At 32.2% G+C, this 17,954-nt stretch overlaps 1 protein-coding gene across 1 annotated transcript; it reads left to right on the top strand.

The window, feature by feature from the left end:
* The first annotated feature begins 13,751 nt into the window (after window positions 1–13,751).
* LOC142617697 (putative wall-associated receptor kinase-like 16) lies at window positions 13,752–15,990 on the top strand. Its single transcript, XM_075790650.1, has 3 exons — window positions 13,752–14,076; window positions 14,261–14,331; window positions 14,840–15,990. The coding sequence occupies exons 1-3, from the start codon at window positions 14,060–14,062 to the stop codon at window positions 15,910–15,912; spliced, it is 1,161 nt and encodes a 386-aa protein (XP_075646765.1). The 5' UTR covers window positions 13,752–14,059; the 3' UTR covers window positions 15,913–15,990.
* The last annotated feature ends 1,964 nt before the right edge of the window (window positions 15,991–17,954 follow it).

The raw sequence follows: 17,954 nt of genomic DNA, 5'->3' as shown, positions 1-17,954 counted from the left end.
CATCATCAGTTTCATTTGGCACAATAGTTAGTTTGTGGCTCGTTTCCTTGATACGTTGTAGTTAGGCACTGTCTGAGACTCGGTCCTTGCTCCTGGACTGAGTCTTTGATAGCAATGGCCACGTGTAATTCCATGCCAGTTGTAGAATTGGATAGAATCATTCCATGATATCAAGTTTCCAAATGGGCCATTATCAATGGATTCTTTAAATTTAAGCAAAGCCAAACGATCAATCTCATTTGTTGGAATGAAGAAGAAGTTGTAGGTTGCAAACACAGCAGGGTTATAGTAAAGCGTAGAATCACATGAAGACTATTGGGGTTGAGAAGCTTCATTGGTTTGGACAAGCAAGCAGCTGGTGAAATGTTAGTGGGACTCCTTCAGACTTTTGTGGACGTGACTACCAAGTCTACGACAAAGACCGGTCTGATTTGTGTCGTTACTTTTCATTGGCAGAGATTAGACAATTTTGACAGAACCACGATTTGCTATTTAGAAAATCTGGACGACTTGGAATAAAAAAGTAATGGATGGCCAAACCTTTTATCCCAATACCATTTGGAATAGAATCAAAACACTCACAATTGATATGCTGTATTCTCTGCCCCATATATGAATCAAGTAGAAAACCATGTGTAAACTCCTTAGGTGGGACTTGGGAGCTCTATTAGGCAGCAATCTATTCTTACATGATTTATGAAATCCAACAAATAATTACCAAGACAACGGAAAATATAAAATAAACATATGAGCACAAAGATTTACGTAGAATACATTTTATTCTTGAAGGGGAAATCACAAGACTGGACATAGATAAAGCAAGATTAAAAAGGAAAAGTGGTTATATAAAAGAGAAAGAAAAGTATATAAATCTAAGTTGGCAATAAGCATAAATTCCTTGCTTACTTCTCTCTCTTTCTTTGTTTTGTTTTCTTTTGTGCTGGAGAAGATATAATATCCCTATTCCACATGAACTTAGCTTTAATAAATTTGAATTGAGGCTGACTTGGCAACTTCCCTAGATGTGTTTTGAGAGCAAAACTTGGATTCTTTTTGCTATAAATATTGATAATTGCTTCTTTAAATTTGTTTATATGCTTGTGTGTGTGTTTTTTTTATTACTAATCTTAAATGGTAGGTTGCTTTGCTTGCTTAAAATTTTTCATATAGAAGTTAGATGCAGTAAAATTTTAGGTATATTTAGGTGTTAAATTGCTTTTGATGCATTTTTTTTTTAATAATAATTTCATATGTACAATGAGGGAAAGGGGATATGGACCCAAGTTTATTTGTTTGGAAACACCAAGAGTCATGAGGTATCAGTTATGAAACAAATTCTTTCAGGATTTTGTTTTTTACTCGGTGTAAAGATGAGATTTGGTTGTTTGAGATGTGTTAGAAGAATGGCTACTATGTATTGGTTTTTTTAAAAAAAAAATTATCAAAAGGAGAGCATCACGTTTAGAATAAGGTTTTTGTTAGAGTAAAAAATCTACAATATGCTTTCTTTGTCTAGCCAGGCACAAGTGAACGAATCTTGCAAAAGAAAACAACAAAGAGGCTATGGCTTGAACAACAGTGGGGTGTTGGCCAAGAACCCTCTGATGCCTCTGTCAATATTTGAGAGACTGAAAAAGAGAGTAAAGTATTGTGATAAAGCGTACATTTCCATGTGGAGTGATCCTTCCTGCTATGTAACCGTTAGCTTATTAATTCCTATAAATAGTGTGCATTTATGAGTTTAGCATAACGTCTAGCTCATTAAGTGAGGCAACAGCTATTTGCCTGTTACTAGAGTAAATGTAGATCTTGGCATTGAATGCCAATATCCAACTATTTGTGCTGGTAATAAGTGCTACCTCTGGATGATGCCTTTTGGGCTTGGATGATTTATTTTGGAGTTATTAGACAATAGGGTAAGGCTTGGCTCCAACAAATTGGAACCAAAACAATTTGAACACATGACAAAAATTGAGCGTGTATTTGTATCATGTCGATTCCAATACACTATAGGTAAGCCAAGTCCAAAAATAATAAACATGAAAAGGAAAACAATTTCACAAGTCTTTTTTTTTACCTGCGCATGACGTATTTTGTTTGGTATATACTAGGTTTTTTTAAAGTGTTGTTATTTTTGCAGGTTTTAATGTATTCATGAATATTACGAATTCAAACATTGTACTCACGTGAAAACCTGACTTATTCTCTTATCCCATAGACCCACACGGATGAAAAATTTCAATTTTCTGATAGCGTACAAAATGTGAACCACTATAGAAATCAAAAATTATTTTTTTAAGACTTGGCAAATGGGATAAATGGATACAAGTGGGCCATGTGTACCAGTATGAAAGTAATGTGGGCATGGTAGAGAGATAGTTTGGGCTTATAATTGAAGACTATTTTCAAGCTTTATCAAGTCCATTAATAAATTGATGATGTGCTTAATATCATGAGATGTAGACTTAGGTGTGCGTCCTTTTTTGTAGAAATATATATCTTGATTAGTGTCTAAAAGTATCTTGTTGGGTCTATTTTAATGAAAATTTTATGAGGTCTTAAATGATATACGTATTGAACATAGAATGATCACAAAAAGAAAAAAAAGGAGAGAGAGAGAGAGAGAGAGAGAAGAAAAAGTAGTGATGTTTAGGCTTGTTACAAATTTTATACAAAAATATTACAAATTGATGTGTATCATTTTTTTTTAATAGATATGATAGAATTTCATCCTATGATGTTTGTTCAATGATGATTATATTTCAATAGACACGATAGAACCTCCTAAGTCCTAACACCAAGCAAAGTGACATTGTACCATTTCATAGCTTGTAAAATGAATACTATTCAAATATAAATGGATAGGCATCGCACCTAGAAGTGATCCACATTGCTATAATATCAAAGAGGATCATAAATAACATAAAATAAATAAATAAACACAAATATTTTAAGCAAAAGAATCTATTAATGATCTAGAAGCTTCAGGAAAGCCTCCTTGACATACAATTCCTTCTCTAACTTCAAACTATTTGGATGGTCAAAATGACAGCCTCCCCTAAATAAAATGTGAATGTCTTAGCATTTAATAAATCAATTTAAAAAGTAGGAAAATCAGAAATGAGGATCATGAGAATGGCACATATCAACTAAATGAAAAAAAAAAAAATATATATATATATATATCAATTCCGGCTTTCAAGATATTCCCTCTTGGCTAATTACATAGCCACTTCTAGTTTTTCCAAGTCTTCCTTCATAGCATGTTAGTAACTCCACTTCAAAAGTAAAGTCTAGCACAATAGACAGACAATCTCTCCTGCATGCTATATTTTATGTTGTTTGCCAGTGTGTTTGGACAACACATTTGATTAACTGTAATGTACACGTCAAATTTAGTAGTATAATATATTGGGGTTTGTCATGAAGTACCATATTGCAACTTATATTCAGAGTATGATCAAAACTGTAACTATACTTTCTGGTACTAGCAGCTACAACGGAACACTAGATGAACAGGAAGTAGCTATTAAAGTCAAAGGACCTCCAACGCATTGGCCCTTTGAGATGATGGTAGATTTCTTCCTAAACCAAGTCACAATCAAACAATTGATCAGCCACAAGAACGTTATGAGACTCTATGGTTGCTGCCTTGAAACTGAAATTCCCATGTTGGTTTTTGAGCTCATCTCCAATGGCACCCTATTTGATCATCTCCATGGTTAATGCAATGAGATTCCTTGCTGGATCTCATGGCTTGATCGAGTAAGAAATAAGAATAGCCACTGAGACATCCTATGCTCTTTGTTACATGCACTATGTTAGGTCAAGGCCAATAGTCCATTTGAATGTCAAATTATCAAATATATTTTTGGATGAGTCCTGGACTGCCAAAGTATCAGATTTTGGTTTTTCAGTTTCAATTGCACCTGGAGAAGACATTTTTCAGGGTATTTCCATTGTGGGAGCCATTGGATACATAGACCCAGAATATCTAGAGACACTACATGTCACGGAAAAGTGTGATGTTTATGGCTTTGGGGTTGTATTGGTGGAAGTCTTAACAGGCCATCATCTCACAGAAACATTCTTAGGGCATATGAATTTGGTAGATTACTTTGTTTTGTCAATGGAAGAGAAATGCATATTACAAATTGTTGATTATGTGGTGCTAAGGCAAGGAAGCAATGAAGATATTCAAGCATTCGCTGAGCTTGCATTGAGATGCATCAAGAAGAAGAGAGATGAGAGGCCGGCCATGAGAGAAGTAACGCTAGAGCTTAGGTGGATACAACATCTCATAAGGTCAAATCAAAATAATGAAACTGGTTCAGCTCAAACACCCTTAATGATGCTATATCCTAATCCTCTTATAACTAATCAGTTAGTTAGTTAGATGATTTATTAAGCATTAGCCGATAGGAATTAGACACTTGTCAACCATCTAGAGGCCACCAATGCCAAACAACTAGTATAAGTAGTAGAATGTAAGCTCTTTGTAAATTAGTTTTCATAATTGAAAGAATTGTTAGCATTTGTGTGTTATTTGGAACTGTTGTTCTTGTAGAGGTACTTATCCACCTATCATTGTGTTCTAAGCAACTCAGCCCTTTCATTGTTTCTAAACCATACACAAACAGCCTATCACATTCCTTACATCACTTAAAGTCATGTAACTAAATTGTCATTGTTGGCATTAGAAGCCCATTTTACTGTCTCGTCGGAACATCCTCCATTCCTACATCACAGCATTCAAATTACAAATATTCAAAACATACATTCAAAGAAATCAGAAGAACTAGAGGCTCAAAGACTCAAGCGAACTGATTCATCAAAAATCAGAATAGTTCCATTCATACTTATACAACTACATTTGTATTAAATTAAATTGAATCTAATCTAATCACATATATACCCGCAAATAACAAATTAAGTTTACAGAAATTAACCTACAAGTTTAAAGCAATTAAGCTTCAGATTATGAGACTACGGTTGCTGTATGGAAACTCAAATTTCCATCATGGTTTCCGTGCTCATAGAGCTTGCGTTGAGATGTCTATAGCTTACGCGGATACAACATCCTGTAAGGTCAAAAGCACAATAATGGAACAGTTACAACCGTATCAGCTCAAACATGGCTAGTAAAAGTCATGTTAAGTAAAGTAGTTACAGAAATCCAATGACTTAACAGAGAATTTGAACCCATTTTTCCAAATTCCAGCAAGCTTCCATTCAATTGACTGAGCTCTCCTCACCACATTCCCAGTACCCCTAACAATCAGAGTCACCGAAAAGACTGAGAATTTTACAGAAATTTTGAAACAAGAGAATTTGTATAGAAAAAGTCCATGAAGATCTTTGTAAACGTGGTTAATGACTACATGCAGATGCAGACATATCTGCCAAAACCCATAAATTCTCTCAACTGGGTAACCAAAATAAATCAAATGTTGAGTGAGTGAGTGACCCCAGAAATCTGTCATACCTGAGCTTTGAAGCGTGAGAGAGAGAGAGAGAGAAAGGGAGAGGGATAAAAACAAAGTAACGTGATTGCCACCCCTATTAATTTACACGGTACTTTATTTCAGAAATATAAAGTACCATTGAAAAAATGTTAATGCCCCAATTGTCCCTTTTACCCCCTTTTAATTACCACCTGGTCCTGTGCTGTGATCCAAGGCAGATTCGTCCATTAACACCAACGGCTCTAAACCAAAGTAGGCTCCACTACTTTAAACTCTCACTTCGGCCCATCAAAGCACGGAGAGCCTAGAGCCCATCGGACATGGAAATCTACTTAAATAAAACTAGTATATTCCCCTAAAAAACTTTCATGAAAAAAAAAAAAAATTATCTATTCATCATTTATTTGACTTTTTTTTTTTAACGACAAAAGGTTTTTTTTATATATATATATAGAAAATTTAATGATAAAAGGTAGGTTATACATTTTATGTTATACCATTTTTTTTTTTGATAGAATGTTATAACATTTTGATTAAATGTAAATATTGAAATATAAATAAATAAAATAAATAATAAAATTTAGTTACAAAATTAATTATATCCTAAACCTACAATTTTATTAAATATCTTTTTACTGGATGTGAATTTTGACAAATCCACTATTAGATTATATATTCTTCTTATATCCTTAATGCTTGCACAATTTCTAGAAAATTAAAGATTAATAGCTATGTCATCAGTAAATTTTTTAAATTGCAAGTTTTTGTAATTTAAAATATAAGCTTATAGATCATAAAGTAAATAAATATCTAATTGACACAAAATTTGACATGTGCATTAAATAACATGCAATTCAAAAGTTAAAATTTTAAAATATGTAGTAATGTTTATTTTATTAAGTTACAACTAATTTTGTAGCTAGACATTGTCCTTAAATAGATGTAATTGTATGTGTTTTCATCATATGACTTGCTATGAAACACATTAAAATCATTTTAAAATTTTGATCTGAAAAATATTTTCCAAATTTTTTTTTTAAAATTTAACAAAAGTTGACGAATAAGCCTTAATTGATTAAATTTGAAACTTAGAGGATTGAAATGAACAAAAGCAAAATTAGAGGACTGAAATGAATTCTAGAGAAACTTAGACGATTAGTTTTGAATTTTAGCCTTTTTTTTTATATCGGTGGCGTGGCTTTTCCGATAGGAATCTCGATCGGATTCCATCTCAATGGAAGGGAACTTGTTGGTGGGTGTTGGGTTCGACTGGGTTCGTTGGTTAGGATTGCAGGGTTTGTTGTTGTTGTTGTTGGTCTGATTGGTGTGGGTTTGTTGTTGTTGGTTTGGGTGTGGTTTCGTGTGGATTTTCTTGTGTTTGCTCTTGTTCATGCTCTTTGATTTGGCAATGTTCATTTTTTTTTCCTGTAGGTTTGATGTTCATGTTCTTTGATTTTGGGTTTGATGTCGTTGCTGGGTTTGATGTTCAATTCATGTAATTTTTTGTATTTAATTTTGTTTATTTAATTAAAATTAATTTAGATGCTGACGTGGCAATTTTTAAATGCCAAAATAGATTTTTTAATTATTATTTTACTGTGCCGTCAACCACGTTAGCATTTTCTGTTAGTTGAGTGATGGTAAGGACTTAAATGTCACGCGTTAATTGGTTTAGGGACTAAAAGTGGTAAAAATAAAATGCAATGACTAAAATGGAAAAAAACCAAAATGTAAGGAATAAAAGTGCATTTACACCTTTGATTTATTAATTGTTGCAATAACCATACCAAGTGCCGAGCTTAGTAACGTGAGCTTGTAACCGAGTTGGGGCATTAAAGTGGTTGAATGTGTGTCATGATTGTCTAGGGTGGATGTGGTTAGTCTTGGTTTGTCCATCATGGAGTCAACTTTAGCATGCCCCTTGGCCCTTGGGTTAAAGGGCAGCCCCCACCCACAATGGATGGGTAGCAATTACATACAAAATGATGAGAATTTTGATTGGGCTTTCTCCACAAATCAACACACAACCCTTCCTAGCATGCTGCCTAGTTCTTCTCCATACATGCAACCACTTTTTAAAATTTATTTCTTGTCGAATCTTGGCAAAAATCCATTAATATGTTAAAATTTAAAAAAAAAAAAAAAAAAAAGCCAAACAAGACTAGAATGGATAACTTATATATACCCTTCAATGGTGATAGAGTTTAATAGAAGTACGAAGTCGTCCAAACTTTGATGGAGAATTGTTGTTATGGAAATGAAACAAAGCCAAACAGGACTGGAATGGATAACTTATATATACCCTTCAAGGGGTTGATTGTAAATGATAGAGTTTAATAGAAGTACGAAGTCGTCCAGACTTTGATGGAGAATTGTTTTTATGGTATTAAAATCCTTTGTGGAATAATTGTTTAATCTTTATCTAATGGACCAAGGGAGGAAAGGGATAAGATGAACAATAATTTGACAAGCCTAATTCTGAAGTGAGCAAAAAGGTTGGCTTATGAAAAAAAATTCTATTGTAAATTTTCTTTTTTAAATTTATTTCTTGTCAAATCTTGGTAAAAATCCATTAATATGTTAAAATGAAAAAAAGGTAAACAAGACTGGAATGGATAACTCATATATACCCTTCAATGGGTTGATTGTAAATGATAGAGTTTAATAGAAGTACAAAGTCATCCAAACTTTGATGGAGAATTGTTGTTTTGGTATTAAGATCCTTTGTGGAACAATTGTTTAATCTTTATCTAATGGGCCAAGGGAGGAAAGGGATAAGATGATCAATAATTTGACAAGCCTAATTCTGAAGTGAACAAAAAGGTTGGGTTATGAAAAAAATTCTATTGTGATTAAAAAAAAAAAGACTTCTTTTAATGCATTTATTGTTGACATGGTGAGTTACTTTTGACATTCTTTTTTTGACCCGTGATAGTTAGGAGAATGATTTGAACTTTAAATGTCTCCATTAGAAACTCCAAGAGCTAAATAATTTCTCTACCATCTATATCTATATCTATATAAAAACTGAAACATAGCATTTATTACTGCTGAGCTCCTGTTGCGCCACCTTATCGCCACGTCATTCACCGCATATTTATTACTTATTATTTGTTCCTATTTCTTTTACAAAAAATATATATATATAAATAAATTATTGACGTTACATATTCATCTCTGTCGGTTTTAACATCTATTTATCTATATATATATATATATATATATATATATATATATATATATATACATCTCCTTTTTTTTTTCCAATTTTCCTATAATTTTTTTTACATTCCCTTATTTTTTAAATATTTATACTTTCTTCAACCTTTCTTTTTCCCTTGCCTTTTCATCTCTCCACTACCCTCTACTTTAATACTGTTATTCATCTTTCCCTTCATCTTTATTTATTTGTCTCTTCTTATCCCTTTCTTCTTACTATAAATTTGTCACTCTTTTTCTATTCTTTGCATAGTTTTCTCTCACAAAAGGTTCTCTCTCTCTCTCTCTCTCTCAATGTTTTGGTGGATTTTTATTTTTTATTGCATCTCCGCTTTAGGTTGATAAATTTTTGTGTTTTTAAGAACTTTAATTTAGATTGATATGATTTAGTTTTGTGTTTTAAGTTATTATTATTATTATTATTTTGCTCTTTGATTTTTAAATTTTATCCGATTACATTATAAAAAATTAAATAGTATTCCATTACATAGCATAATTTGGATAATTTTGTGTTTATTGTTATATCTTTTAATTTTTTTCTTCTCTTCTATTTTACTCAATATTGAAATTCAACCACATCCTCCTTATCATTAAATTATTTATATCTTCTCTCTCTTTTTGTTTTAAAAAATAAAAAATGTAATATTTTACTTATATTCAAATAAAAGAAAATTGTGCTCATCAATTTGTACTCATTTTTTTTAACATTTACACTTTCTCTAACCTTTCTCTTTCTCTTTACATTTTCATCCTCCCAAACATTATACCTTGATATCACTCTTCCTCTTTCCTTTTAGCTTCCTTTATTTTGTTTCTTTTTATTATCATCCTTTTAGTATAAATTTGTCGTTCACTCTTCCATTCTTTACATAATTTTCTCTCACAAAAAAGTGGTAATTTCTCACTCTTTCTCCCTCAATATTTTGGTGGATTTTTATTTTTATTTTTCTTGCATCTCTCTTTTAGAATGATAAAGTTTTGTATTCTTTAAAGCTCTATTTTGGTTGATGGGATTTAGTTTTGTGTTTTAAGTTTTTTTATTTTATTTTTATTTTTCTATGACTTTGATTGTTAAATATTATTATATTGCATTATAAATAATTAAAAATATTATATAAGAATGTACTATTATTATATTACATAGAATTATTTGGATAAGTTAGTGTTTATTGTTATGTATTTTATTTTTATTTTTTTCTCATATCATTTTATTGAACATTTAAATTCAGCCACATCCCCCATATATATCATTAAATTATTTATATTTTCACTCCTTTTTTATTTTAAAAAATTTTAAATATAATATTTTGCCTAAATTAAATAAATAAAATTGTCCACATTAAGTGGAGTAATGCTAGGTAAACACTCATTCTCACACCCAATGCATCAAAGGAAGAATAAAATACAAAACAAATCAAGTTAGAAACACTAAATTAAAATATAAAAAAAACTAATAATGCATACTTAATGTCATAGAATCATCATCAAATTTTAGAAAACGATAGGTTGCCAATGGAGAGAGAGAGAGGAGAGAGAGAGTATAGAAAAAAACCAATACAAAGTAATAAAGAGTAGATAAAGAAAAAAAAACCAAATAGCAATTAGTAATCGTTGATTGGAGAATGTAAGGTTGAATTTATTCAATCATGTGTTGGCTTTATTCCGTGCCAAATTTGCTTGTATTTTAGCAATTAGATACCCTGTATTTAGGTGAGAATTATGTAAGGATAGTGTGTGAGAGTGTGAAGAAAACTCAAGTTGTGTGCACTCAAAGGGGTCTCGCAACTGGATCTCGGGATTGGCAAGTCACCAAAGTGACACACGTGTGAAGCATGCAGGGAGTTGAAGGGTAATGACAACTAGAGCACTAAATGACAAAAAGTACAGTCTGACCTGACAGTTATCTCGCGACTCAGACTCGCGACTACTTCCAGTCGCAAGGCCAAGTCGCCAAAATGTCCTGTTTGGATGAAAAATGTCTTTTCACATTTTTTACGTATCCTACTATAAATATCCTTATACCTACAAAATGTAGAGAGCTTCCAGAGATAATTTTGAGAGAGAAACCCTAGAGAAAAATAAGATTGATTTATTTACAATCTTAATCTTTTGATTGTCTAAATTCCTCTACTTTTACCATCTCCATTGACATACCCTTGAGAGGTTCATTTGCCAAATCCTTATCTCACCATACTCATATCAGTGAGGAGGTTTTTTGGTACTTGGGAAGCTGTTCAGAGAGGACCAATTTCATTTGGTTGATGCAATGGGCTTATTACGGGATCCTAAAAACTAGAGAAGACAAGGTTCGGCGTAACCCTGTTGGAGCAAGAAGCTTGGAGGGCTTAGGTGCACTGGGTAGATTAAGCTTGGAGGATCTATTGCTATTCATGTATCCCAACTTTATTCTCTAGTAGATTATTTGACCGCTTGGAGGGCAGCGTAGAGGTTGTTCGCTGAGTACTTTGGTTTCCTCTTTGATAACACATCATTGTGTTTTCTTTGTATTTACATCTCTCTTCCCTTACTCTTACATATTAATTGCTGCTGTGTTGTGATTAATTATGGTTTAGAGTTGTTTATTGTTTTGGGTATTGCTTGTACTTATCATTCCGCACATTTATTGTTTGAGTATAAGCTTGTATCGGTTAAGTTTAAATTGGGGGTCTGAATGTTCATAGATGTTTTATACACTTATTGAACCTTTTAGAAAACAAAGAGGTTGTAAGGAGAAGGAAAAATTAAAATAGAGATTACCATGTGGAGAACATTAAAAACTTTACAATGTAATATCATAAACCGTTAATTCACTTAAAAAATTAAATCAACAATCAATAATTAAATACAATCATAGTACTAAATTTAAATTTAAAACTAATCAAACTCTAACGATGGAAACCATATTAATCATAACTAAAAAAAAGATGTTCTCTAATATAATTTTCATATGCTATTACTTTCAAAAATTTAATGAACAATGCTACCTCTCATTTATCGTTTTTGTTATGCAAATCATCAGTTAGTAAATATATGATAATGGTAAGGAGTGTTACAAATGAGATCACTAAAAAATATATATAAAATTAATTAGCCACTTTCATTATAGAGTAGCAGTCTATAATTTTACGCATTCAAAAAAGTGAAATATATAAAATTTTCTTAAAGGTATGTATAAAGATTTACTATATGTGTGTGTGTGTGTGTGTGTGTGTGTATAAAGGCAAAAAAATGTATATGTAAGGTTTTTATTAACTTAAAAACTAATGAAAAACCAATGGTTAATAACTAAAATTATAATATTAATAAAATATTTAATGAGATCATCTTAAAAAAATTATCACGCGCAAGTATGCAACTAGTATGTAATAATGAATAATGCTTACATACGCATGTTGATCATACCATTTTTATGTTTGGTTGCTAAATGTATTAAAATTGAACCATTTTTTACGATTTGTTTCTTTTGAAATTGGAGAGATGTTAGGTATTTTTGAGGCTAATAAAAAATTATATTGTTATTAATAATTTTACACATAGTGCGATTGCTTATGAGTTCCAAGTATGTGCAGAGAGAGCCTATTAAGAAGCTCCTGTCCAGGTGCCTTAGTAACATGGGCAAAGTTGTTCCCGAGGCCCCTGTAAGGTACTTGCTATGCCCCTGGTTTATTTACAATCTTCGTTTAAATGTTGTCTTTAGAATTGGTGAAATGATGTAAATTATTAAGGCTATTTTTCAATTTCAAATACATTTTTGGATTGATCAAAGATGTCACATTAGTTTAGAAATTTAGATGCTAAAGATATGATAGAAGGCAAAGTTTATTGGAGAGAAACTCTTCAAACTTCTTATATACTTCTTTTTTAGGTGTGAACTTTGAAGATCTAACCGTTAAATTTTTTGTTTCTTATGTTATTAACATATATGTCAAATTTCATTCAAACCGGATGTTATTTATTATTCAATCAATAAAATTATTTTTATATACACAATTTTAAATAAAAAAAAAAACTTAAAATTTTAACATTTGTTTAATGACATAGCAATTAATTTTTTGTTTTCTTGAAATTTTGCAAGTATGAATGATGTAATAAAAACGTGTAATCTAACGGTTAAATTTTTAAAATCTACACTTAATATAAAGATATACAAGAAGTTTAAAAAGTTTCTCTCTAAACTAGTTTGAAAATAAACTTTGTTGTATAATATATATATATATATATATATATATATATATAGGATAAAATCAAGGAAAAAAAGTAGTGACAAATCAGGGGAGCCCGATTTGTTACGTGGCACGAGCTTAGTTGACGTTGTATATAACATGCCTAATCCAAAATTCATCCCAAACCAAGAATTTAAAAAAAAAAAAAAAAAAAGACCTACTACGAAAAATATCTTTTTTTTTTTTTTTAGAAAGAGTTTTAACCTATAACGTCCACTTCACATAATAGCTCTTTTATCATCAGACCAAGACACCAATTAGTTCTTGGTGTAGGCGAAAATTGAACCCCAGATTTCTTATTCAACCATTAGAGACTTTACGAGTTGAGTTCCCTGAAACCTACACTCCGAAAAATATCTAGGATCCTATAATTAACTTGTTTTAATTCACAGGTCAAGGATTAAATTATTCACCCCAGCATTATTAGCGAATTACATGTGTATCATTATCACTATAGTTTTTTCCTTTCTTTATTTGATAGAGGTATATCAGTTGATTTAAGAGTGTGAGAGTAACGGAGAAGAGTTGCCCAACAAGACACAGTACAGTACTGTCAATGCTGATGGCTGCACTTGAGTTTTCTTTCACAAAACGTGTGTGCTTCATAATCACTTTTGTACCAATCCAAAGAAACTAGAAGACATGCCCACTTTCCACGAAACGATGGAACGAATCAACGAATGAATTTGGCTACAGAAGGCCAGATTTGAGCTCTTTTAAGGGCCACATTCTCGACAAGGATAGTTTTATTTTTAATCTTGTCCCACTAAACTTAAATTTTAGCTCCACCACTGCTTTTGCATTGCTTACAAAATCAAAAGGCTGAATATTTGTATGTAATAGGGACCAGGTCAATTATAGTCGGCAGGCAAAAGTCGAATAGTTTTACTTTTCATCTTTGGTTTGTGAAAATTCAAGCCACTCGCCCAAGAAACATCAACAAAGACCTTATCAACCATAGTTTTAACTTTGCCTTACGAATTCTACGCAATTGGTATGATTGGGATTACATCAACATGATGAGTATTTGGTCTAAACTTTGGTGGCCTTTCTCGGAAGCTAATTGAGAATTTTCACTCTTAATTCCATATATATATATATATATATATATATATATATATATATATATATGATTGCTCCTCTACTCTTGATATGAATTATATGGAGAGGTAACTATCTACTTTGCTTATCATCGTGTTCATGTACATATATAATTGTTTGATGATTCATTTCATTCCACACTCTCGTTAAGGCTAAATATATCATGATTAGCAGAGATTAGTCCTCATTTGTTTTGGAGCGAAGTTTAGTTAAATTAATGATACATGTGCTTACTATTATCTGTTGATGCAGGGAAAGAGTTTCTTGCATAGTTCATGCTGCAGCTATGAGTCTCTGGCGTAGCATGATGGGAATGATAAAAGGTGAGAAAGTACTTTGTATTTTAATTCCAAATTAGCAATAAAAAATGATAAATAGTTTGAAAGTTTCGACTTAACTACCAAGATTCACAATTTAATTTGGGTAGTTACTTAGTCTAGATTCAAATCATAATGTTTATATGGATAAACACATTAAAAAATAAAAAACAAAACAACATCTTGGTGATTTCCATAATAGGTTCTTTCTATCCAAAACCCAATTTGGTCTTCATAGTCTTCAAACTTTATTCCAGACATACATAACACAATGGTACATTACACAATATTACAAATAAACTTGTTATGGAATTAACCAACACTAAAAATCCTAACACAATTATATTCATTTCAAATGTTAAGCTAAAAATTTTCTTGCACATAACGCTAGTCTACGACTAGTTAAAAGTTCTTTTGGAGATTACTTACCCCTTGATTTGTCATACTGTTAGTTGTTGGTAGAATATAACTATATATGAAGTGATAATCACTTGTTTAATAATGCTATGGGCAGAGAAGAGTATCAGGATGGAGAAAGCAAGGCAGTTATTTGAGGTCAAAGAAGATTACTTCATCCGCAATGGAGGAATGTTACTTGAAAAGCAGATCTCCTGCAACCAAGGTAGAGATACAGAGCCAATCAAGATATTCTCTGCCAAGGACATCCAACAGGCTACTAATAACTATGATCCTAATCTCATCTTTGGCTCTGTAATCGCAACAGTCTACAAAGGAACACTAGATGAACGGGAAGTAGCTATTAAAGTCAAAGGCCCTCCAACGCATTGGCCCTTTGAGAAGATGGTAGATTTCTTCCTAAACCAAGTCACAATTAAACAATTGATCAGCCACAAGAACGTTATGAGACTCTATGGCTGCTGCCTTGAAACTGAAATTCCAATGTTGGTTTTTGAGCTCATCCCCAATGGCACCCTCTTTGATCATCTCAATGGTCAATGCAATGAAATTCCTTGCCGAATCTCATGGCTTGAACGTGTAAGAATAGCCACTGAGACATCCCATGCTCTTTGTTACATGCACTATGGTAGGCCAAGGCCAATAGTCCATTTGAATGTCAAATCATCAAATATATTTTTGGATGCGTCCTGGACTGCCAAATTATCAAATTTTGGTTTTTCGGTTTCAATTGCACCTGGAGAAGACTTTTTTCAGAGTAGTTCCATTGAGGGAACCCCTGGATACATAGACCCAGAATATCTAGAGACACTACGTGTCACAGAAAAGTGTGATGTTTATGGCTTTGGGGTTGTATTGGTGGAAGTCTTAACAGGTCATTATCCCACAGAAACGTTCCTAAGGCATATGAATTTGGTAGATTACTTTGATTTGTCAATGGAAGAGAATCGCATATTACAAATTGTTGACGATGTGGTGCTAAGCCAAGGAAGCACTGAAGATATTCAAGCATTCGCTGAGCTTGCATTGAGATGCATCAAGAAGAAGGGAGATGAGAGGCCGGCCATGAGAGAAGTAACGCTTGAGCTTAGGCGGATACAACATCTCATAAGGTCAAAACAAAATAATGAAACTGGTTTAGCTCAAACACCCTTAAAGTCATGTAACTAAATGGTCATTGTTGGCATTAGAAGCCCATTTTACAATATACTATGATTGTAAAGTAAACTTTATCATATTGTCATATACTCAGGGTTCTCAATTTCTTGATTTATTGATAAATTTAAAGAAAATGTAACTGTAACATAGGAATCCCAAATCATGCCCTATTCCAAACTCTAGAGAAGGTAATACAACTAGGTAAAAAATCAAGCGAAAAAAATCTATGGAAGAAAAAAACTTAAAAATAAAAAATATTAAAAAAAATTGAAATTATCCAATAAAGAAAACAAAATTGAAATCAATAGATGCCAAAAAACCCGATATATATTCATCATTGGGACACAAGCCGCTGGACTGCGATTGCAGGACTCTTGATGGAAAGAATTTTAGAGAAATTTTGAGCAAGGTAGCATGGTGGGCTACCATATACCATATCTGTCTTCAATGAAGGCAGGAGCATCTTAAATGATTGTTTTTAGATAAAATTTTCAAGATTTCATTTTTACAAATTGGCTATATAGTTTTTTGGAGAGTGAAAACTGAACAAAAAATAAAACGAAAAACAAATACGAGTAATTGGTGTTATCAAGTTTCACTAACATTAGATTTGAGACTTTAGAAAGCAAGAGAAGTGGAGCTTACTGTGTCAGATTTGCTGAAGAGTTTGAGAGGGTATTGGTGTTGGAAGATGATGCATTTGATGCCATGATTGATTTGCTTATAGCTCTGACAACATGTAAATTTTGTACCGTATACTTGAAGAAAGAAATGCAGAAGGTAATGTAGAAGAAATTTGCAGATACATAAGAAGGATATTAAGAAAAAGAGATCCACCTCTACATATTGTTGACAAATTGCACATGTACAAATCTCATTTAGAACTGATTTACTTAATCTATAATAGAATGAATAGAACTTTTATAACTCAAAAACAGCTAACCCTACTGTTGTTGTTCAAGCTCATATACCAAGCTGTTCCTGGCCTCATTTTGCAGGGTATTACCTCATGAGCAAGACGTGCATCAAGTTCCCCTTACATTCTCTTTGGTTGGATCAAATCTTTAGTAATAGCCGTATTAGCTAAAAACTTCCTGTGTTTTGTACCTTCCGGACCTGGTATCAAAAAAGAAAAAAAAGAAAACCTAAATGAATTCAGCTTAGATCCATATATGACAAAACAGAAAATGGATCCAAAATTAGTAGGCGACATCCCAAAAATAACAATACTATGACTTTCTGCTTTTCTTAGTGGATAAAGTTAAACAAATAAATGGAACTGCAAGAAAAGGGCACCTCGTTTGGATTGAGCAACTCTTTTAGCAAAGCTGAAGTATTCTCTAAAGATCATTCTAAATATCCATTGCATAAACACAACCCTACTTAATTCATTATCAAGTATATTGACCATTGCTAAAGCATCATAACCATTGCCTCGAGTGGCATCAATCACTGTATCCCCTTTCTGAACATCATGTTACCAAACCCTGGTAAAAGTAGTCAATATCATCTATTTGATGCCTGGATACAATTGCCTAAAATAAATAAAAAGGCATTTTAAAGATCACCACCAAATCTAGATTGTGGTATAATTTCCTATTAAGGATGAGCAGTTAATCATAAATGGAAGCATGATCTGGTGCTATTCATTCTGTTTAAGGATGAGCAGATCACCTGCAAGATAGGAAGTGAAGTAAGCGTGGAATATGTATGGCAAGCATATTATCATTGAGTATGCCATTGAAGTGTCAATAAAAGACATCTTGGGACCTTAAATCAATTGTTGATTGATCAAAAAGATAAGAAAATTGTAGAGAGTAATCCAACATGCCTAATGTTCCAATTTGTGCTCATATCAAACATAGATTTATAAAAACTTTATCCACATATGCACATGCAAGCACACAAAAACCCAAAAACTAAAACTCGCATCAGGTGCTTCAATTTCGTTCAAAGAATTCTTATGTAAAGTTCCAATCTATTGTTGTAAGAACTTTCTCTCTGCTGTATTTAAAGTGCACTTTTAAATTTTACTTTCTTTTCTTCAATTGTTC

Source organism: Castanea sativa, chromosome 11, assembly GCF_040712315.1.
Source record: "Castanea sativa cultivar Marrone di Chiusa Pesio chromosome 11, ASM4071231v1".
Classification (NCBI taxonomy): domain Eukaryota; kingdom Viridiplantae; phylum Streptophyta; class Magnoliopsida; order Fagales; family Fagaceae; genus Castanea; species Castanea sativa.
Note: the sequence above shows the minus strand (reverse complement) of the source record. Positions and strands in the feature narration are given on the sequence as shown.

Excerpts from the sequence above, each read along its gene's own strand:
- LOC142617697 (XM_075790650.1), top strand. Across the intron at positions 14,332-14,839 it reads CATGATGGGAATGATAAAAG|AGAAGAGTATCAGGATGGAG; the intron begins GTGAGAAAGTAC and ends TGCTATGGGCAG.